This window comes from Populus alba, chromosome 17 (assembly GCF_005239225.2).
Source record: "Populus alba chromosome 17, ASM523922v2, whole genome shotgun sequence".
Lineage (NCBI taxonomy): Eukaryota > Viridiplantae > Streptophyta > Magnoliopsida > Malpighiales > Salicaceae > Populus > Populus alba.
In genome coordinates this window covers 19161808-19185496 of record NC_133300.1, presented here as the reverse complement: position 1 = coordinate 19185496, position 23689 = coordinate 19161808, and the positions used below count along the sequence as shown (strand labels likewise).

The 23689-nt window shown below is 36.6% G+C and overlaps 1 protein-coding gene, 1 long non-coding RNA gene and 1 pseudogene across 2 annotated transcripts; 1 reads left to right on the top strand and 2 right to left on the bottom strand.

Annotated features, from left to right (window-relative positions):
- Positions 1-605: 605 nt before the first annotated feature.
- Positions 606-8311, bottom strand: LOC140954834 (uncharacterized). Its single transcript, XR_012168359.1, has 3 exons — positions 8237-8311; positions 1332-1413; positions 606-741 (listed from the first exon to the last, which is right to left on the bottom strand). It is a non-coding gene; the product is annotated as an uncharacterized lncRNA (long non-coding RNA).
- Positions 8312-10383: 2072 nt separating this feature from the next.
- On the bottom strand, positions 10384-15625 carry LOC140954799 (NADH dehydrogenase [ubiquinone] iron-sulfur protein 1, mitochondrial-like). Its single transcript, XM_073405568.1, has 5 exons — positions 15620-15625; positions 14921-15294; positions 11384-11435; positions 10773-10871; positions 10384-10683 (listed from the first exon to the last, which is right to left on the bottom strand). The coding sequence occupies exons 1-5, from the start codon at positions 15623-15625 to the stop codon at positions 10384-10386; spliced, it is 831 nt and encodes a 276-aa protein (XP_073261669.1).
- A 1421-nt stretch (positions 15626-17046) lies between these two features.
- LOC118052546 (disease resistance protein RGA2-like) lies at positions 17047-22137 on the top strand (annotated as a pseudogene).
- Positions 22138-23689: the final 1552 nt, after the last annotated feature.

The window sequence follows — 23689 nt, the reverse complement described above, 5'->3', positions numbered from 1 at the left end:
CTTCCCCGCGTATTTTCTTTTGGTGAAATTGTTGTTCATGCCTTTTCTTTCTTTACTTAGCCTTGTAAATTACAAGAGCGAGACCACATGAACCTTTAGTTACCATTACCTTGTACTTGCAATTCTACTTCATACTATCTTTGTTTGTCTTATTTTATAAATCATAAATATCTTCATTATGAAGATCTTCTGGTGTGTTCTTGATAACATTTAGCTAGAACTCTGAATTCTGATTTTCCTAGTTGAGGCATCGACATTGAAATCAGGTTGCTAGAACTCTGAATGCATGTCCTGAGAAGTAGAACACCAAGTAGTCATCTGCCAGACAATCCTCCAGAAGCCACTTCAGGGCATTCTGAAAGTTCTTTGCAGGAACCAATCTTTAATCAGATTCTCCTTTCTGAAAATCCTTTATGGTTTTCATTACCAAAGGAAATGATAGTAATGTTGTCACGACCCGAATCCCGGATCCATGACCGGCACATAGGCAAGGTTCCCCTCCAAGGTTCCAAACCTATGCGAACCCAAACTTACATACAATCTTTTGAACAACTCAATCAGAGTTTAGCACAGCATTAACAACAAATTAATTTCATAACATAATTCGATTGTCTTAATACAAGAGTTAATATAATTTCATAGTTTTGGAGCACTAACTTGACACCAAAGGAAGGTACAAATTACAACCAAAAGGCAGGTTCGGAAGGTTCAACAAAAGTAACCTGCTATCAAGCTATAAGCCTGAAAAGGATAAATAATGAGAGGGTGAGTTCAACAACTCAGTGAGTAGATAACGTTCAATATACACACACGAGGTAATATAGCAATGAGAAATATATACACAAGTATGGCTTTAGTTCTTATACGAAGGTTTATCAAATAGGCCATAACAAGAATATCATATGGTAGAACTCGTCAGAAAATCAAAATGCAATGAGCATGAGGCTCCGTACTGTGGGATGATCAGTCCACACAGGTTGGTGTCTCCCCCGACCAACTAGGGTTCAGATACGATGTGCACAAAGACTAACACTACCCTGTTAGCATGGGTATTCTGACTGACATACCGTAGGTTCATAATCATAATCAAACAAACATATTCATATCTCAAAGCTCAACTCATGACATCACTCAAATGAGGAGCTATCAATTCAGAATTCACTTCAAAATACATACTGGTTCATATCAAGAATTCAGATTCAATAATTGATCATGCTTTATCATAACAAGGATAATAATCAATATATATTATCAAGAAGCATGATCCAATTCATATTAACAAATCAAATATTTATAATATTTCTCATGCATATGGAAAATTATCCACTCACCTGACTCAAAAGCAAACAACACACACAAGCTGAAACCGAAGGAAATTCTACTGACGTCCTGCCGGTAGAATATCATGATTATCTGAATACAAAGGAGACATATTCAAAAACGACTCGAAAGAACATTTAATCTATTTAATACACTTAACTAAGGGTGTATACCGTAACCCTATATGGTTTTGAACTAACTAGGTAATTTTCTCAAAAACCCAAAATCTAACGGTTTTCCCGAAATCTAATCCATAATAAAAACAACTAATAAAATTGGTAATAATTCACTAAATAACCCTTAATTATTCATCAAACTAATCTGCAAAAGCTAATATTGCAGCTAGGGACTAATCTGTAATTTTTCCATATTTTTAGGGCCAAATTGTAACTTTTATCAAATGGAGGACCAAACTGAAATTTGTCATAAATCCATGAATATACTGAAATTCTGACCTTAATTAATCCTCAATTCTGTCCAGGATGTATCATTATGCTTCAGGGATCATTCTGGAATTTTACCAAAATTTTAGGGTCAAATCGTACTTTTTGTCAAATTGGAGGACTAAATTGAAAGTGTTAAATTCTCTTATCTATACAGTAATTATGTCCATAATTCATATGTTATTCTGTTCAGAATCTCGGAATATGCTCCAGGGACCAATTTGTAATTTTCCAAAGTTCGGGGACTAAACTGTAATTTTCGGAAATTGAGGGACCAAATTGAATTTTCGTCATCTTCAACCTCAAACCCAGAATTTCAACAGATCACCTACTGTTATCCCCTGATTTCTAACACAAATTCACCATTCAAACAAAACTATAACTCAAAATCATCACAATCTTCCATAATCAACTTAATAATCAATTACCCACAACAATCAACCCCTAACCTTCAATTTAATTCATCAATTTAAACCAAAACACAAATTCTCAAACCCTAACATTCATCAAAACTTAAATTAAAGCTTAATGAACATATTATACATATTAAACAACCTAAATCTTACATTTTCCACTTATTTCCTCCAAATCCCTTCCTTGTTCCCTTATTTTCCCTTCTATTCTCTTCTTCTTCTTTCTCTCTTCTCTCTCACGGTTCTGCTCTCTAATTTCAGATCACTCTTTCCTCTTTTTTTTTTTTTTACTTCCTATTTATATATATCAACTATTTGTCCAATTACAACTATACCCCTCATTCATTTATTCCAACTTTTAAGCCTTCAAGGGCTTTATTGTATTTTCCAACTCATTTATTTCAAAACATTACAATCTCCCCACCTTATAAAAGTTTCGTCCTCGAAACTTAATAGAAAAGATTGAATACTTACCAAGATTATCGAAAAGATGAGGATACTCCTCACGCATCTTGTCCTCGAGCTCCCATGTCGCTTCCTCACGTGAATGGCCTTTCCATTTCACTTTCACTGAAGCTATGTCCTTTGACCTAAGCTTCCTCACTTGTCGGTCGACTATAGCTTCCGGTTGCACCTCATAAACCATATCATCCCTCAAGTCAATGGGATGAACCTCTAATACATGTGATGGATCTGACATATATTTTCTTAACATGGAAACATAAAATACCGGATGAATAGCAGACAAGTTTGGTGGTAATGCTAACCTATAAGCAACTACCCCAACTCTCTCCAGAATCTCATACGGTCCAATGAATCGAGGACTCAACTTGTCTTTCTTCCCAAACCTGAATACTCCTTTTGTAGGTGATACTTTTAAGAACACACAATCACCCACTGAAAACTCTAAGTCACGCCTTCTTTTATCCGCGTAACTTTTCTGTCTACTCTGAGTTGTTTGAAGCTTCTTTCTAATTACCTCTATCTTCTCTGAGGTAATCTGAATCAACTCCGGTCCTATTAGCCTCTTCTCACCAACCTCAAACCAACAAACTGGTGATCTACACTTCCGACCATACAAAGCCTCATAAGGTGCCATCTCTATACTAGCCTGATAACTGTTGTTGTAAGCAAATTCCACTAATGGTAGGAACTTACTCCAACCAACTCCAAAATCCATAACACAAGCCCTTAACATATCCTCCAAGGTCTGAATAGTCCTCTCAGACTGACCATCTGTCTGAGGGTGGAAAGCTGTACTCAACTGCACTTTAGTACCCATAGCTTCTTGAAATTTCACCCAAAACCGTGATGTAAACTGTGGACCTCTATCAGACACTATCGAGATTGGCACTCCTTGCAACCGTACAATCTCACTAATAAACAATTCCGCCAACTTTGCATATCCATAAGTAATCTTAACTGGCAGAAAATGGGCTGATTTTGTCAACCTGTCAACAATCACCCATATCGAATCATAACCCTCTTGACTCCTAGGCAATCCTGTCACAAAGTCCATTGTGATCCTCTCCCACTTCCATTCTGGAATCAACAATGGTTGCAACAATCCAGGAGGTTTCTGGTGTTCACCCTTTACCCTCTGACAGGTCAAACACCTAGAAAACAAAATCTGCTACATCAGCCTTCATCCTATTCCACCAATAACACACCTTAAGGTCTTTATACATCTTGGTGGAACCTGGATGCATTGTGTAAACTGTCTGATGTGCCTCTATCATCAATTCTCTCCTCAGATCATCAACATCAGGTACACAAAGCCTATCCATATACCTCAGCACATCATCATCACCTATCACAAAACCTGCAGCCTTACCCTGCTCAACCTCATTTCTAATCCTGAGTAGTGAATCATCTTTCTTCTGAGCTGCTTCTATCTTATCAAACAAATCTGACTTAACCTAAGATCAAATCTGACTCCTTCATCCACTAACTCATGCAGCTCCCTAATCAGAGGTCTTCGTACCTCATGAATATGAGCTAAGCTCCCTGATGATTTTCTACTCAAAGCATCGGCAACTATATTTGCCCTACCCGGGTGGTACTGTATGGTACAATCATAATCTTTCAGTAGTTCCATCCATCTTCTCTGCCTCAGGTTTAGATCCCTCTGCTGAAAGATGTATTTCAAACTCTTGTGATCTGTAAAGATCTCACAAGTTTCACCATACAAGTAGTGCCTCCAAATCTTCAAAGCAAAAATTACAGCCGCCATCTCTAAATCATGTGTAGGATAGTTCTGTTCATGTTTCTTCAGTTGCCGTGAAGCATAGGCAATAACCTTGCCATGTTGCATTAGAACACATCCTAACCCCACTCTCGAAGCATCACAATACACTGTGTAACCACCAGAACCTGATGGTACTGCTAGAATAAGCGCTGTAGTCAATCTCTCCTTCAACTCTAAGAAACTTTTCTCACAAGCTTCAGACCACTGAAACTTAACATTTTTCTGCGTTAACTTAGTCAATGGTGCAGAAATCCATGAAAAGTTCTCCACAAACCTCCGATAGTAGCCGGCCAAACCTAAGAAACTTCTAATCTCTGTCGCTGAAGTAGGCCTAAGCCACTGCTTAACTGCCTCAATCTTTTGAGGATCAACCTCAATCCCATTCCTTGACACTACATGCCCAAGAAATGCTACACTCTCCAACCAAAACTCACTCTTTGAGAACTTGCCATACAACTGATGATCTCGTAGAGTTTGAAGCACCATTCTCAAATGCTGCTCATGCTCCTCTCTAGACCTCGAATACACCAAAATATCATCAATAAAAACTATCACAAATCGATCAATAAATTGGCCAAACACTCTATTCATCAAGTCCATAAAAGTTGTTGGTGCATTCGTCAACCCAAAAGACATCACTAAGAACTCATAATGACCATACCGAGTTCTAAAAAGCTGTATTTGAAATGTCTGCCTCCTAATCCTCAACTGATGATACCCAGATCGAAGATCGATCTTAGAAAAGAATTGAGCTCCCTGTAACTGATCAAACAAATCATCTATACGAGGGAGTGGGTATCTATTTCGAACTGTCACCCGATTCAATTTCCTATAATCTATACACAACCTCAATGACCCATCTTTCTTCTTCACAAACAACACCGGAGCTCCCCAAGGGGACACACTTGGTCGAATGAACTTTTTTATCCAATAAATCCTGCAGCTGCTCCTTTAACTCCCTCAATTCTGCTGGAGCCATTCTATATGGTGCCATTGATATTGGTTCAGTGCCCGGAACCAAATCAATACAGAACTCAATCTCCCTATATGGAGGCAATCCAGGTAAGTCATCGGGAAATACATCGATAAACTCTCTTACTATAGGACTTCCTCTAACTGGGGAACTTCTTTCTCTACATCCACTATATATGCTAGGTAGCACTGTACCCCTTTTCGGGCCATTTTCCTCGAGATAGCCGACAACATAATTGATGGAGACCCAATCTTATCTCCTTGAAATACCAACCCAACTTCTTGATCTAGATCAAACATTATTTTCTTACCCCAACAATTTACTGAAGCCCTATGCTTCGCCAACCAATCCATTCCTAAAATCACATCACAATCAACCATATCTAAGACATTTAAGTCTCCCATAAAGATCTTATCTCCAATCTCAATTTCAAAATCCAGGTACACATACTTTACTAATATTAACTCATCTAAGGGAGTGGAGACTGAAATGGGGGATTTTAACAAGGTTGGTTGTTTATCTAACCTCATGGCAAAATATGGGGACACAAACGAATGAGTTGCACCCGTATCAAACAAAACTTTTGCTTCAAAAGAGCAAACCATAAGAATATGTTGAGGTGCGGATGTACTGCCCTACCTCCTATACCTTGCATTTCTAAACTTCACAATATGGACATCATCTTTATTATCATTTACTCTAATAGTATAAGTTGTTCGTCTATTCCTCGACATTTCCTAAAATAAAAGTGAGAGCACTTAAGTCATGCTGGAACAATAGCATGATGATTATCACAGAATTTTAGGATAGCATATCTATCACAAGGAAGAAGACATACTTGATGAGAATTTAAAATTTCAAAAACAACAAACAAGACAATACGGATCCTAATGCTCCACTTATTATGAAATTAATTATATTATTGTTTCTTTAACCTAAAGCTCTGATACCAAGTTTGTCACGACCCGAATCCCGGATCCATGACCGGCACATAGGCAAGGTTCCCCTCCAAGGTTCCAAACCTATGCGAACCCAAACTTACATACAATCTTTTGAACAACTCAATCAGAGTTTAGCACAGCATTAACAACAAATTAATTTCATAACATAATTCGATTGTCTTAATACAAGAGTTAATATAATTTCATAGTTTTGGAGCACTAACTTGACACAAAAGGAAGGTACAAATACAACCAAAAGGCAGGTTCGGAAGGTTCAACAAAAGTAACCTGCTATCAAGCTATAAGCCTGAAAGGATAAATAATGAGAGGGTGAGTTCAACAACTCAGTGAGTAGATAACGTTCAATATACACACACGAGGTAATATAGCAATGAGAAATATATACACAAGTATGGCTTTAGTTCTTATACGAAGGTTTATCAAATAGGCCATAACAAGAATATCATATGGTAGAACTCGTCAGAAAATCAAAATGCAATGAGCATGAGGCTCCGTACTGTGGGATGATCAGTCCACACAGGTTGGTGTCTCCCCCGACCAACTAGGGTTCAGATACGATGTGCACAAAGACTAACACTACCCTGTTAGCATGGGTATTCTGACTAACATACCGTAGGTTCATAATCATAATCAAACAAACATATTCATATCTCAAAGCTCAACTCATGACATCACTCAAATGAGGAGCTATCAATTCAGAATTCACTTCAAAATACATACTGGTTCATATCAAGAATTCAGATTCAATAATTGATCATGCTTTATCATAACAAGGATAATAATCAATATATATTATCAAGAAGCATGATCCAATTCATATTAACAAATCAAATATTTATAATATTTCTCATGCATATGGAAAATTATCCACTCACCTGACTCAAAGCAAACAACACACACAAGCTGAAACCGAAGGAAATTCTACTGACGTCCTGCCGGTAGAATATCATGATTATCTGAATACGAAGGAGACATATTCAAAAACGACTCGAAAGAACATTTAAATCTATTTAATACACTTAACTAAGGGTGTATACCGTAACCCTATATGGTTTTGAACTAACTAGGTAATTTTCTCAAAAACCCAAAATCTAACGGTTTTCCCGAAATCTAATCCATAATAAAAACAACTAATAAAATTGGTAATAATTCACTAAATAACCCTTAATTATTCATCAAACTAATCTGCAAAAGCTAATATTGCAGCTAGGGACTAATCTGTAATTTTTTCCATATTTTTAGGGCCAAATTGTAACTTTTATCAAATGGAGGACCAAACTGAAATTTGTCATAAATCCATGAATATACTGAAATTCTGACCTTAATTAATCCTCAATTCTGTCCAGGATGTATCATTATGCTTCAGGGATCATTCTGGAATTTTACCAAAATTTTAGGGTCAAATCGTACTTTTTGTCAAATTGGAGGACTAAATTGAAAGTGTTAAATTCTCTTATCTATACAGTAATTATGTCCATAATTCATATGTTATTCTGTTCAGAATCTCGGAATATGCTCCAGGGACCAATTTGTAATTTTCCAAAGTTCGGGGACTAAACTGTAATTTTCGGAAATTGAGGGACCAAATTGAATTTTCGTCATCTTCAACCTCAAACCCAGAATTTCAACAGATCACCTACTGTTATCCCCTGATTTCTAACACAAATTCACCATTCAAACAAAACTATAACTCAAAATCATCACAATCTTCCATAATCAACTTAATAATCAATTACCCACAACAATCAACCCCTAACCTTCAATTTAATTCATCAATTTAAACCAAAAACACAAATTCTCAAAAACCCTAACATTCATCAAAACTTAAATTAAAGCTTAATGAACATATTATACATATTAAACAACCTAAATCTTACCTTTTCCACTTATTTCCTCCAAATCCCTTCCTTTTTCCCTTATTTTCCCTTCTTTTCTCTTCTTCATCTTTCTCTCTTCTCTCTCACGGTTCTGCTCTCTAATTTCAGATCACTCTTTCCTCTTTTTTTTTTTTTTTTTTTTTTTGACTTCCTATTTATATATATATCAACTATTTGTCCAATTACAACTATACCCCTCATTCATTTATTCCAACTTTTAAGCCTTCAAGGGCTTTATTGTATTTTCCAACTCATTTATTTCAAAACATTACAAATGTCATCGATCCATAGCCATAGAAGGAAATGAATCGGGTAGGAAATTATACTGATGATGTAATTCTCGTTTTCTCACTGATGAAATACTGGTGAGAACAAGATGTTCTGTTTCGAGAATTGATGTTACTAATCAGCAAAAGTGCAGGCTTCCTTGGTTTAGCGTCAGAGGATGACATAGAAGTGGCCAAGGGAAGGGATGACAATTCAAAGATATTATGGTACTAGACTTTGGATGGGGAGTAGTCAACTGATGACCATTTGCTGGCACCTATTGGAATTACAGGATCCTCTCTGTTATGCATAATCACCCCTGCTAATCTGGCTGTAACATCAGCATGCATAAACTTGATGAAACCTTCAATTATGAGATGAAAACATAAAGATCAGGTAAATGCTCTATGAAAAAAAAAAAAAAAACAAGATTGACTTTCATTTTTAATTAATCAATGCACTTAAAAGACAGTGCTTAGAACTAGACTAATCAACAAGTCTTGAGCTTGATTCTCCCTGATTTACAAGAAACAATAATAAAATGCCTTAACAGATGCCAATGGCTCCTCCGTTTAGATTTTATAGGTAAACAGTGCTGGTAACATCATGGAAAATCTTTCTAACCTCATGTCCAACCCTCTTCATCCAATCTGTTTGACAAACACCAGTTGTTACTGCAACAACTGGTGTTAGTCGTGGAGCCACTTTTAGCACGCTTCAATTTAGTAGATGCTGTAATAATATTATGAAAATTTGTGGTGGAAATGCTGATTCTGCTGTTCAAGAAGATACCAAGTCTTGACAGCGTCATAGGAAACTGATATTACTGGCCATGGAACTTGTAGAAATAATGCTTCTGATCATCTATAGCAACTATAGCAATGTTAGATGAATTTAAGGAGCAAAATAAATAATTACTCTAGTTTTATGAGATGTTTCCACGATCAATGTGCAGCACAACGTGCTTCAAATATCTCCAATTGTTTTCTTTTTTGTTGTTTTCAAATACCAAGTCTGCTATCAACAGCCCTTTTTAACTTGATGTAAAATCCAATTAATCTTGTAATGTATGAAGGAGGTAGGCATTCCTTCTTAATCGCTAGATTGTCCCTAACTGCCAAAGTAGCACCTTATAGATTGCTAAAGTGGGACAAATTGGAGTCCATACCGCATCGCAAATGGGTTGAGATCATGGCAAGATGCTTAAAGGGTAAGAAGCTACAGAAGCTTGCAATGGAGATTGCAAAATGCACTCGTGGAGGGTTAGAGACCAAACAGTGAGCTACTTGAAACTTGCTAAAAGGAAACTCCTTGAATATGGTTTTCAACAGTTGTGAACAAGGAGCTTATCAAGTAATGAGGAGACAACCTGCTTTTTTAATTAACACACTAGCCCACCATGGATAAGAAATAACTAAAAAGATAACTTCGCTCCACGAGGATGTTTCTTTATTAAATAGAATTGGTGAACAAAAGCAGATGCTGCCGCAAACTGGAGCATCTTATAAGATTGAGCCAAAAAAAACCTGGGAAGTCCAGTGTCTTACACACAAAAAGGTTACAGGGAAATGCTATTACATTGGACATGTTACAGTGAAATAAACAGAATCCAAAAGTAACCTTATTGGATGTACTTCCAAAGTTCCACAAGCTTGCCCCTTTTCCAAACAAGGCCTTGCACGGCTTGAATGATTATACAAATAAAAGTGAATTTGCAAGTTTTTTGGAAAGATAAAACAAATCAAGAACTCACTTCTTTAGCAGCAGTGAACTGCATTGAGCCATTATCTTTGATGCCCTGGTAATAGAATCAGTCATATAGAAATTTTCTATAGCAGCCTGGAAAGGAGTTGAATTCATCTTCTGATTAACCTCAGGCTTCAATGAAGCCCAAAAGGTATAGCTGGCTCTCTCTCGTCCATGCTCAAGAGGTTTGGTGCAACAGTCCTAATCCGAGTTCGGACAGCCCCAATTGTATCATAGGGCAACTGCACCCCTGCTACCTCGGAAAGAGCGCGAATTATCTTCCAATCATCCCTGGAATCACCAACTGTTGGAACTGCAGGCAAAGTCTGCTGCGCACACCCTTCTGTGTTTTCATATGTCGCTTCTTTCTCACTGAATGCTGATGCTGGGAGAATTACATTGGCACGGTACACGCCTCGGTCCCCATGGTGCCCCTGATAAACAACAAAGGCATCACTTGGAAGCTTTTCCAAATCCACGTCATCAGCACCCATCAGATACACAAATTTGGAGCTCTCAATACTTTGATAGATTCTGGCACAAGTCCAAGGTCAAGTGCTGCAGCTTGGGCAGCATTGAGAATTGAATAGTCCAAAAACCCAAGACTGTTATGTAAATGGCGCTATAACTCAAAGATTCAATTGAATTTAATCCAAGAGCACAATTAGAAATCAATTATTTCTGATTAGGGTCCCAATTATTAAGTTTAAACTGTCTAGGGACTAAATTGAAAAACAGCCATGCCCAGGGACACAACAACGTCGTTTTGGAAGCATTGTTCATCGTCTCCTACGCTTGCGCGGATGAAGCCGGTTCAACGGGGAAATCTGCTGCAACAAATCCGGTCATGGACCATATCTCTTGCCCATGATATCGTTTGTGGGTTCCATAATAGTCCTGCAAATGGAGGACTGGTGAAGGGGAAGTTGCTCTATAAAAGGAGGAAAAAAACAACACCAGGGAGAGGGGCAGAACGAAAAAAAACAACCCAAAAAAGAGCCAACAACCAAAAGAAAAACCCAGAATATAGGGGACGAAAACAAAGCAGAAACACAACCCAAAAATACAGAGTTAAGAGCAAAAAAATCGACAGAGCAGAGGCAGAACCGGAGCCAAAACAAAGGAAAGAAAAACCAAGATTTCCATATAATTATCCCCGCCACTTCCATCATCCCTGTAGGCGCCCCTGCACAAAAAAGAGAAGAAACACCCAGAACACAGAGCAAGAAAAACCAGAGAAAAAGGCCAGCGCACCCCAGCTTCGCCTTCGTCTTCAAAGAGCAAACACATAGGAAAAAAAATTAGAGGAGAGAAAGCAAAGGAGAGCAGAGGAGAGGAGGCAGTGCCGACCAGCCAGAGCTTCGCCATCGTCTCCATCGATTCCAGCAGACCAAGTAAGTGGCTTCTTCTTCTGCATTATTTCAAATGCCTTGCGCACTGTGCAAGTGAATTTTAATTCACTTGCACAGTGCAGCAGCACGTGTGCGTCAGCCGGGCCACTGGCTTGGGCCAGTGGCTGGGCCGGGCTGGCTAGGCTAGCCCAGCCAAAAAAATACATGCTGGGCTGGGTCCAGCCCAGCCCAATAAAAAATAATAAAAAAATAAAAAATATAGAAAAATAAAAAAATAAATAAAGAATGTGTATGCGAAAATAAAAGTAATGTAAAATTTATTGGTTTATTCACTAACGCCAGAGTCAGGAATAAAAATACCGGTTTAAGTTTATATTATTTTTATTCGTTTATTCAATTTTATTTAGTTAAAAAAATAAGAAACATGTGCATTTCAAAAAAATAAATGTATTATTATTTATTTATTCACTGGCTCCAGAGTCAGGAATAAAAAATAATACTGATTTAAATTTATTTTTATAGCTACGTAATATTTACCAACGCCAGAGTTGGAAATATTCGTAGTTAAATATTCACTGGCGCCAGAGTCAGGTATATTATAAGTAAATTTTCATAACATAAATTAATAAACATTTAGCAATTTAAGACGAAAACAACAATGCAGCCTGCCTCAAGCAGGACGTTTAAGGGGTGATAATATCTTCCCTTTTATGTAACCAGTCCTGAACCATAGAATCTCTGTTGACCAGTCAGGATTCCTAGTGACCATAATACTAGGTGGCGACTCTTTAAACAAGAAGAATATCCACATTAAAGAACAAGATGCCACAAATCCATTCTTTTCAAAGATTTAATAAATTTTTAAGGCCACGATGTCGGGTGCGACAGCTTCGTTGAACTGTCTTGCGGATTCTGGCATTAACCATGGCAGCTTCTACCCTTGGCTGACAATTCAACAAACAATATATGAGATAATGACAAAGTCTCAATCAATCCAAATGCCTTGGAAACAAGATTATTTTGAAGTCAATGTGGCAAGGAAAAAGTGTAAAACAGTGTACAAGTGCAAAGAGCAAATTAATGGCTGTGAAGTCATACACAAAGAAATAGCACAAAGCATGTAATGTTTTGAATTAATGAGATAGGAAAATACAATAAAGCCCTTAAAGGCTTAAAGTGTAGGAATAAATGAAGGAGGGGTATTGTAGTAATTCAATAAATAGTTGATATATAAATAGAAAAAAAAAGAGAGAGATCTGAAAATTTTGAGAGAGAATCGGCAGGAGAGAAGGGAGGAAGAAGAAGAAGAGAAAAAAAAGGGAAAATAAGGGAAAAAGGAAAGGAGTTGAGGAAATAAGTTAAAAAGGTAAGATTTAGATTGTTTAATGTGTATAATATGTTAATTAAGCTTTAATTTCAGTTTTGATGAATGTTAGGGTTTTGAGAGTTTGTGTTTTGGTTTAAATTGATGAATTAAATTGAATGATGGAGGTTGATTGTTGTGTTTAATTGATGATTTAGTTGATTATGAAGATTTTGATGATTTTGAGTTAGAGTTTTGTTTAAATGGTGAAATTGTGTTAGAAATTTTGGAGAGAACAGTGGGGTTCCTGTTAAAATTCTGGAATGGAGGTTGAAGATGACAAAAATTCAATTTGGTCCCTCAATTTCCAAAAATTACAGTTTAGTCCCCGAACTTTGGAAAATTACAGATTGGTCCCTGGAGCATATTCCGAGATTCTGAACAGAATAAATATGAATTATGGGTAGAATTACTGTATAGATAAGATAATTTAACACTTTCAATTTGGTCCTCCAATTTAACAAAAATTACAATTTGACCCTAAAAATTTGGTAAAATTCCAGAATGGTCCCTGGAGCATAATGATACATCCTGGACAGAATTGAGGATTAATTAAGGTCTGAATTTCAGTATATTCATGGATTTATGACAAATTTCAGTTTGGTCCTCCATTTGACAAAAGTTACAATTTGGCCCGAAAAATATGGAAAAATTCCAGATTAGTCCCTAGCTGTAATCCTATCTTTTTCAGATTATTTTGATGAATAATTAAGGGTTATTTAGTGAATTATTACCAATTTTATTAGTTTTTTTTATTATGGATTAGATTTTGGGAAAACCGTTAGATTTTGAGTTTTTAAGAAAATTGACTAGTTAGTTCAAAAACATATAGGATTACGGAATACACACTTAGTTAAGTGTATTAAATAGGTTATATGTTCTTTCGAGTCATTCTTGAATATGTCTTCTTTGTATTCAAATAATCCTGATATTCTACTGGCAGAACGTCAGTAGGATTTTCTTCGGTGTTTGCTTTTGAGTGCTGTTGCTTTTAAGTCAGGTGAGTGGATAATTTTTCATATGCATGAGAAATAGTATAAATATTTGATTTGTTAATATGAATTGAATCATGCTTCTTGATAATATATATGCTGATTATTATCCTTGTTATGATAAAGCATGATCAATTATTGAATTTGAATTCTTGATATGAACCAACATATATTTTGAATTGACTTCTAAATTGATAGCTCCTCATTTGATTGATGTAATGAGTTGAGCTTTGAGATATAAAAATGTTTGTTTGATTACGATTATGAACATATGGTATGTCAATCAGAATACCCATGCTAACAGGGTAGTGTTAGTCTTTGTGCACATCGTATCTGAACCCTAGTTGGTTGGGGGAGTCACCAACCTGTGTGGACTGATCATCCCACAGTACGGAGCCTCATGCTCATTGCATTTTGATTTTCTGACGAGCTTTACCATATAATCTTCTTGTTATGACCTATTTGAGAAACCTTCCAATAAGAACCTAGAGCCATAATTGTATATATATTCTCATTGCTGTATTACCTCGTGTGTGTATATCGAACGTTATCTACTCACTGAGTTGTTGAACTCACCCTCTCATTATTTATCCTTTTCAGGCTTATAGTTTGATAGCAGGTCACTTTTGTTGAATCTTCCGAACCTACTTTTTGGTTGTAAATTGTACCTTCCTTTTATGTCAAGTTAGTGCTCCAAAACTATGAATTTTATATGAACTCTTGTATTAAGACAATCGAATTATATTATGAAGTTAGTTTGTTATTTATGCCGCGTTGAACAACTCTGATTGAGTTTTGAAGGATAAGATTGTATGTAAGTTTGGGTTCGCATAGGTTTGAAACCTTGGAGGGGAACCTTGCCTATGTGTTGGTCATGGATCCGGGAATCGGGTCGTGACAAAGCACAGCTGAAATCTAAGAGCTTCGTTCTAATAAATGACTAAAAAATGTCCATAACGATTACTGGGTGCCAACCAAGAGGAAAACATCTGCATTCTCAAGACCACTAATGCCACGGTTCATAATATATCCAGATTGAAGATCAGCATTTGGGCTAGGTCCATTTCCTTCACACCACACATTATTTGACCCCATTTTGTTTAAAAAATCTTTCAGCGCCATCATGGATTCAGCATCAGATAGTTTACCAGCAATCCCCACTATTTCCTCTGGTTTAAATTGGTGGGCAATCTCAGCAACCACAGCTAAGGCATCATGCCAGCTCACGACCTTGAAGCGCCCATCTGTGCCACGAATCATAGGATCATTTAGCCTCTGCCTCTTTAGATCATCATAGCAAAACCGAGTCTTGTCTGGTATCCATTCTTCATTTATATCCTGAAATAGGCCAGTCCAAAATCATGAACAGGCCTTGCAGTCTTGAAACCATTCCAATCAGGTCTTACAACATTTCCATTTTTCGCAATGGTTTCAACAGCAGAGAAAATTGCATCCTTGTTGAATTCATTTTCAATGGTATTTAAAGTTTTATAATCAGAATTATTTGAGAAAGTAATTATTCTTTATAAAAATACATTTTGACTTTTGCATAGATAAATTATTTGAGAAAGCAAAAACTTCAATTGAAAAGAAAAATCAAGGTGGAATGTTGTTTTCAAATGACAGCCGTGTTGGTTCTCAGAAACTTCAATTGCTTTAATACAGGCATGGCCAGTCAAGTCCGCACCGTGTGGAGCCTAATGAAATTCAAGTTGATAGATGTTGTCTTCAAATCACAGGCGTGTTGCTTCTCAGAAACTTCAATGCTTTAATATTTTAAAAACATTGAACCACCACTCTAAAATCACAAATATTTGAAAATATAATAACTATTAATAACTTTTCTTCCTTTCCCTATTCATGTCCAAGATAGACTAATATTTGATTATTCTAGAGAGTGAGCAATTATTTGGTCTTCTGCACATCTCTTTTCCATAACTAATATCTTGTGTTCCTGTTGGAATTTGCCCATGTCGCGGTTTGCCTGATAATCTCAAGTTTTTTTATTTAATTTTTATTTTATTATTAAAAATATTGAGTGGATTAAACATTATAATTTTAATAATTTATTTTGATTTGTTTACATGAAGTTATGCGAGCCTCATGACTCAAGTCACAAGTTTGGTAAGTTAACTCGAGTTGACTCGAGTGGTTTTTTTCGTGCTATTTTTTAATTAAATTTTTTTTAATTTCATCATTTAAAATTGGATTAATTGAAAATTGAATTTCATAATTTATTTTAAATTTTTTCTATGTAGTTATTTTGGTCTCATGACTAAGTTTTTGCAGGTTAACCCGAGTTTACTCGATCTATTTTTCTAATTGATTTTTTTTTAATTTTATTATTCAATATTGAATTGATTAAGAAATAAGTTTAATGATTTTTTTTTATATTTACTTCTACAGGGTTATCAGGGTCTTATTACATGAATTGAAGATTTGACAGGATAACCTAAGTTGATTCGAGAGAATCCAAAATAGATTTTGAGTAAATCTAAGTAGATTTAATATATTGTAGTCTTACTATTTAAAAAATAATATCGTTTTGAATTTTTTTATGAAGCTATATTTTTACTTGTTATTTAAATTGTTTTTAAAGTTGTAAAGTTGACTATGTCATATCGGGTTAGCTTCGAAGTAATTTTTTTTTTGTTAGAAAATATATTAAGTAAACACAGCCAATAAAAACATGATATGGTCGAATCATTTTCCATTTATAATAGTGTTTAGATAAGGGAATGACCTCATCAACTTTGCTATTAAAAACATAATACGGGCAACCGTGTGATTATGGTTTGGATCGAGGTCGGTTCAAGTGCTGGAGTTCATGATCGTGACCACACCTAGCTTGTTCGAATAATTCTCTTCCATTCGGCCTTTTTTTTTTTTTAATGTTGGTTTCGAATAAGTTTTTTGAGATTAGTTGTGATTATGATGTCCATTCTAACTGTCATTAAGGATAAATTAACTCTAACCGGGGATTAAAACACATTTATGAAAAACTTTTTGCACTGTGTCTAGCAAATGGAGAATATATTGAAAAGAAAAATACCCTTGACAAAAGCGTTAATCACAGTAGGTCCAGGTTTAAAACAGGAAAAGGCATGCAATAATTGACAAATGTTGCTTGAAATCACAGCTATGTTCCTTCTCTGAAACTTCAATTGCTTTATTATACTTATATAGGCATAGCCAAGTCAAGCCTGCACCGTGTGGAGCCTAATCAATATAATCAGAGACTGCTGTTTGCCTTTTCCATTTTTCATCTCATACTGCTCTGTCTTCTCAATATTTACTTGCCATTTCTTGCTCACCTCCCCTGCTTTTAGTTTTCCTTGCACCTTTTCTACCTCTTCTTTTCCATTCCAAAACAAGCTATGGCTGATGCTATTGTTTCTGCTCTCGCGAGTACAATCATGGGGAACTTGAATTCCTCAATTCTTCAAGAGCTTGGACTTGCTGGGAGCCTAGAGACTGATCTTGAACATCTCGAGCGCACGTTCATAACTACTCAAGCTGTGCTCCAGGATGCAGAGGTGAAGCAGTGGAAGGACCCGGCTATAAAGGTGTGGCTCAGACACCTCAAGGATGCAGCTTATGATGTTGACGATTTGCTAGATGAGTTTGCCTTTGAAGCTCAGTGGCATCAGCAGCGAAGAGATCTCAAAAATCGAGTAAGATCCTTCTTTTCGATCAATCATAATCCACTTGTTTTTCGACAAAGGATGGCTCATAAATTCAAGAATGTTAGAGAAAAGCTAGATGCCATTGCCAAGGAGAGACAAAATTTCCACCTAACAGAGGGGGCTGTGGAGATGGAAGCAGATAGTTTTGTTCAGCGTCAGACTTGGTCTTCGGTGAATGAATCAGAAATTTATGGAAGAGGCGAGGAGAAAGAGGAACTAATCAACATGCTGCTCACTACTTCAGGTGATCTCCCTATTCATGCTATAAGGGGGATGGGGGGGCTGGGTAAAACAACACTTGTTCAACTGGTCTTCAAAGAAGAAAGTGTTAAACAACAATTCAGTTTGAGGATCTGGGTGTGTGTATCTACTGATTTCGATCTCAGAAGATTAACAAGAGCCATCATAGAGTCCATTGATGGTTCCCGCTTGTGGTCTTCAAGAATTGGATCCCTTGCAACCAATGCCGTCCAACAGAAGGTTAAATGGAAAGAAGTTTTTGCTTGTATTGGATGATGTGTGGGATGATTATGGTGATATGGTGGAATAAATTGAAGGAGGTATTAAGGTGTGGAAAGCTAAAGGTAGTGCTGTCATAGTAACTACGCGTATTCGAGATGGTTGCTCTTAGAAGTGGCAACAGCTTTTGTCAAGCACATGGGGAGATTGTCTGAAGAAGATTCTTGGCGGTTGTTTCAACAGCTTGCATTCGGGATGAGAAGGAACGAGGAGCGGGCACGCCTGGAAGCCATTGGAGTATCAATAGTGAAGAAGTGTGGTGGTGTTCCTTTAGCTATAAAGGCACTAGGGAACCTAATGCGGTTAAAAGAAAGTGAAGATCAGTGGATAGCTGTCAAAGAAAGTGAGATTTGGGATCTAAGAGAAGAAGCAAACGAGATCTTACCTGCTTTGAGGTTGAGTTACACTAATCTATCACCACATTTGAAGCAATGCTTTGCGTATTGCGCTATATTTCCAAAAGATCAGGTGATGAGGAGGGAGGAGCTGGTTGCTTTGTGGATGGCAAATGGCTTTATTTCTTGCAGAAGAGAAATGGATTTGCACGTCATGGGCATTGGGATATTCAATGAACTAGTGGGAAGGTCATTTCTGCAAGAGGTCGAGGATGATGGATTTGGCAACATAACATGTAAAATGCATGATCTTATGCATGATCTCGCACAATCCATTGCAGTACAAGAATGCTATACGACAGAAGGCGATGGGGAGTTGGAAATTCCTAAAACTGCCCGTCATGTAGCTTTTTATAACAAATCAGCAGCTCCGTCTTCTGAAGTTCTCAAGGTCCTATCACTTCGCTCACTTCTTGGGTATGGAGGGGGAAAGATTCCTGGTCGAAAACATCGAGCCTTGAGTTTAAGAAATATCTGGGCCATGAAATTGCCGAAGTCAATTTGTGATTTGAAACATCTAAGGTATCTAGATGTATCAAGCTCCGGGATCAAAACACTGCCTGAAAGTACAGCCTCTCTCCAAAACCTCCGGACACTATATCTGAGATATTGCACTAATCTCATCCATTTACCAAAAGGTATGAAGCACATGAGAAATCTTGTCTATCTTGACATAACGGGTTGTGTTTCACTTCGATTTATGCCTGTCGGAATGAGACAATTGATATTCCTGCGAAAACTTACCCTGTTCATTGTGGGTGGGGAGAATGGTCGTCGCATAAGTGAGCTGGAAGGGCTGAATAATCTTGCTGGTGAATTGAGTATCGCAGATCTTGTGAATGTTAAGAATTTAGAAGATGCCAAAAGTGCCAATTTGAAGTTGAAGACAGCTCTTTTATCACTGACTTTATCTTGGCATGGTAATCAATGTTACCTTTTTATCCCTTGGTTATTTGTGCCACCGCAACAAACAAAGAGTGTTATTCAGGAAAATAACGAGGAGGTCCTTGAAGGGCTTCAACCTCATTCAAATCTGAAGAAGTTGAGGATATGTGGATATGGAGGTTCAAGATTTCCTAATTGGATGATGAACTTGAACATGACGCTACCAAATCTGGTAGAGATGGAGCTATCAGCATTTCCCAACTGTGAACAACTTCCACCATTGGGGAAACTTCAGTTCCTCAAGAGTCTTGTATTACGTGGAATGGATGGTGTGAAGAGTATTGACAGCAATGTGTATGGAGATGGGCAAAATCCATTCCCATCTTTGGAGACGCTAACTTTCGATTCAATGGAGGGATTAGAGCAATGGGCTGCGTGTACTTTTCCTTGCCTTCGAGAATTGGAGATAGCCTGTTGCCCTGTGTTGAACGAAATACCAATTATACCCTCCGTCAAATCATTAGTCATCCGAGGAGGTAAGTTTTCATTACTAAGGTCAATTAGGAATATCACTTATATCACTTCTCTTCGTATTGGAGGGATTGACGATGTGAGGGAGCTTCCCGATGGGTTTTTGCAAAATCATACCCTCCTTGAAAGCTTAAAAATTAGTGGGATGCGAGATCTGGAGTCTTTGTCAAATAGGGTATTAGATAACCTTTCTGCTCTTAAAAGCTTGAGTATCTGGGGTTGCAAGAAACTTGAAAGCTTGCCAGAGGAAGGTCTTCGTAACCTCAATTCCTTGGAGGTTTTAGAGATAGGGGCTTGTCAAAGATTAAATTCTCTACCAATGAATGGGATGTGTGGCTTATCTTCTCTTCGAAAGTTATCTGTTATAAAATGTTTTAAATTCACATCTCTATCTGAGGGAATGCGGCATCTGACGACACTTGAGAATCTATATCTTAATATGTGTCCAGAGTTGAATTTATTGCCAGAGAGTATCCAACATCTCACTTCTCTTCAATCTCTATTAATTGAGAGTTGTCCAAATTTAAAGAAAAGATACGAGAAAGATTTAGGACAGGACTGGTGTAAGATAGCTCACATCCCTCACATTGAAATCGTATGAAAAGCAATCAAAGAATCCTTTGATGGATTGGATGCATCAACGTTAGAATGATGGGGACATTGGGGATTGTGATAGATTACTGTATAAAGATTGGACTTTTTGACATCGCATTTATGGGTATAAATATTTTATTGTAATTTCCTTCCCCATATATTTTCTTTTGGTGAAATTGCTATTCATGCCTTTTCTTCTTTTACTCATCCTTGTAAATTGCAAGAACGAGACCACATGAACCCCGCTACGAAAACTGGAAAAAAAATAAATCTTGCATTAAAAAAAATATCATGAGACAGCAAACATATTTTAAAAAGACAAGAAAATGCTGGGATCTTGATAATTAACTCGGCTAGGATTAGATCAAATAAGTTTCTCCTATCTCACAACATCTTATGCACCAAACAAAGAAATCAAAATGAGTGATCATGTTAAAAAAAAAAAACATTTATAAAAAAACAACAAAAAATGCATTTCAACCTAACCAAGATGTCATAAAAAAATAATTGAGAATCCAAGAGGAAAAAATGTCCTACGCAAACCTGAGTGCGTTTATCAGCCTGCAACCCATGCATAAAGTAATAATAATTTTTAAAAACCTCCAAAAAAAAAAAGAATACAAAGCGTATAAAGATAAAAAAAAAAAATGTTGTAATCTTTCTAACACTATCTTGAATAGGCAATTTTCATCATCTCATATGCACACGCCACCTAAAACATGTAGAGTTGTTTAACATTATGACCCGTGAATAAAATGCACAAACAATAATTTTTCTTTAAATATTACTTTTTAAATATCAAATTGCCCATGTCTTAACCCATGATTACAAAATAACTGAATTGAAAAGCCAAATAAGCCCTTTAACCCTAGTTTAAAAAATCTTTTGACTTGAAAGATAATTAAATAAATAAATTGTTCATTTGAAAAGTAGAAAACGAACCCGCCCTTGTCTTGACCCAGTGATTGCCAAAAGACCAAAATGAAAATACAAATAAGCCTTTTAAAGGATAACAAAGTTAATTCACTATGTTTTTTTAATTAAAAAAATTGAAATCGCCCTTCAATTGAAGCCATTTTTATTGCATGTCAAGGGCATCCAAGTCATTACACTATCTAATATATGTAAAAAAATACATTCTAGATCCTAATCAAATTAATAATGATAGATATGTCCAATTACAATTGGAACCCGAAAATAATGTAAATGAGTTTTTTAAGGTTAAAATAATAAATACACTAGTGTCGTCCATATTTCTCTGAGTTTGTGATTGGAGTGATTCTAAATCTGTTTTAGGTTTTTTTATGTTACTTTTTTTTTTTTGTTAATTTTTAAATATTTTTTAATTCACACCTCTTTTATTTAATGAAACAGGCCGCATTCTATTTTCAGAGGTCCGTTTAAGAGGGGCAATAGCATCCTTGTGAGTGCAATTTTGTTCCCTTATGTCTTTCCACTTGATATTGCCACCACAGCTTGATCTCATTCTCTCCGATGTTGATGTTTATTGGATTAGTCATATGTGAAGCTTAAACTCCAGATGTTGTTGCTGAAGGGCTCTGGTATTTTATTTGAATTTTATCTGAATCCACCCTTACTTTCTTCATTCTTTTTTCTTATAAGATAACTGCAAAGTGTTTTATAATTATGATTAATGAGCAATATGATAAAAAATACCAGGAATGATCTTGAGCTAGAATACATCTTGCTGCAGAACTATGTTAAATGGCCTAGTGGTTGGTCTCTTGGTGGCTATCCTGGTCCTCGGGGACCATACTACTGTGGTGTTGGTGTTGACGAAGCCTTCGGCATTGTTGATGCACAGTAGACGGGATGCCTGTATGCCGGTATGAACATTAGTGGTATGAACGGAGAAGTGATGTCGGGCGAGGTAAAATAAAAGAACGAGCATATCCCTTCTACCATTTTGATCTTACAGTTCTAATTTAGAACCATTCTAATCTTGTTCTGTCTTAATGTTAAACCATTTTCATTTTCATGCAGTGGAAATTTCAAGTTGGACCTTCAGTCCGTATCTCTGTTGGAGATGAATTATGGGCTGCAGCTCGGTACATATTGGAACTATTCCAATTTCTATTGTTTTCTGAAATGTCTATATTTATGTTAACAGAGGATTACTGAGGTTGCTGGAGTTGTGCTTTCATTTGATCCTAAGCCAACTCCGGTCAATTTTTATTTCATCGTACCCTACTGGATGCTGCCAGTGTGCATGTTTTCAGTACTTTTATCGTCTGAGCTCTCAGGAAATTGGACTTCTGTTTGTCAAGATTGGAAAGGAGCGGGGTCACACAAAAATTACAGGTTCAAATTTGTATCTTTGATTGAAGCTTAATTCATTTGCTTCAATATTCCACACTTGTTTTTATCTTATTCTTGAAAATTCTTCAATTTTCAGTGCTATGTCTATGAGAAATGAAGGAGGTTGTGAAGTCATCAAGAAAGCAATTGAAAAGCTTGGTCTGAGGCATAAAGAACATATTGCAGTCTATGGAGAAAGGGATTGAGCAGAGACTTACCGGACGGCAGCACGAAACAGAGGATATTAGTACTTTCAATTGGGTAAGAGGGAAAAGAAACAATTTCCTTACTGCTTAAGTTCTCTTATTATAAGATGTCTTACATTAGTTTCTTTACATCTTGTCCGATTGACAGGGTTTGCTAATCGCAAAGCTTCCATTTGTGTTGGCCGTGACATAGAGAAAGAAGGAAAGGGGTATTATGAGGACATAATGCCTGCTTCAAACATGGATCTATATGTTGCGACTTCCATGATTGTAGAAACCACCATCCTGTGGAAGCCATGAGAATCTCAAGCAAAACCTCAAACAAACTAATGTTGTTAGTAGTTTTACTTACAAGGAACCTTGGAAAGATTTGTGTCAGTAGGATGGATATCTTTCAATTTGTATTTGAGGCTGCAAGGGATGTTATTCCTTTGCTTGCTTGTCTTATGATTGATTCTGCATTTTGTGTTGAATAATGGAATCTTAACTTTAATCACCTTCATGGATATCCAGATTTCCAGTGCCTGGAAATGGTTTAAAAAGATTTTGTTTTGAGGTAATGCAGATCACATCTCTAGCTGTGACTGGATTTAAGAAA

Excerpts from the sequence above, each read along its gene's own strand:
- LOC140954799 (XM_073405568.1), bottom strand. Across the intron at positions 11,436-14,920 it reads TTCCTCTTGGTTGGCACCCA|GGGCGCCTACAGGGATGATG; the intron begins GTAATCGTTATG and ends TTTTTTGTGCAG. Across the intron at positions 10,684-10,772 it reads TTGTGCCAGAATCTATCAAA|GGGCACCATGGGGACCGAGG; the intron begins GTATTGAGAGCT and ends GTTGTTTATCAG.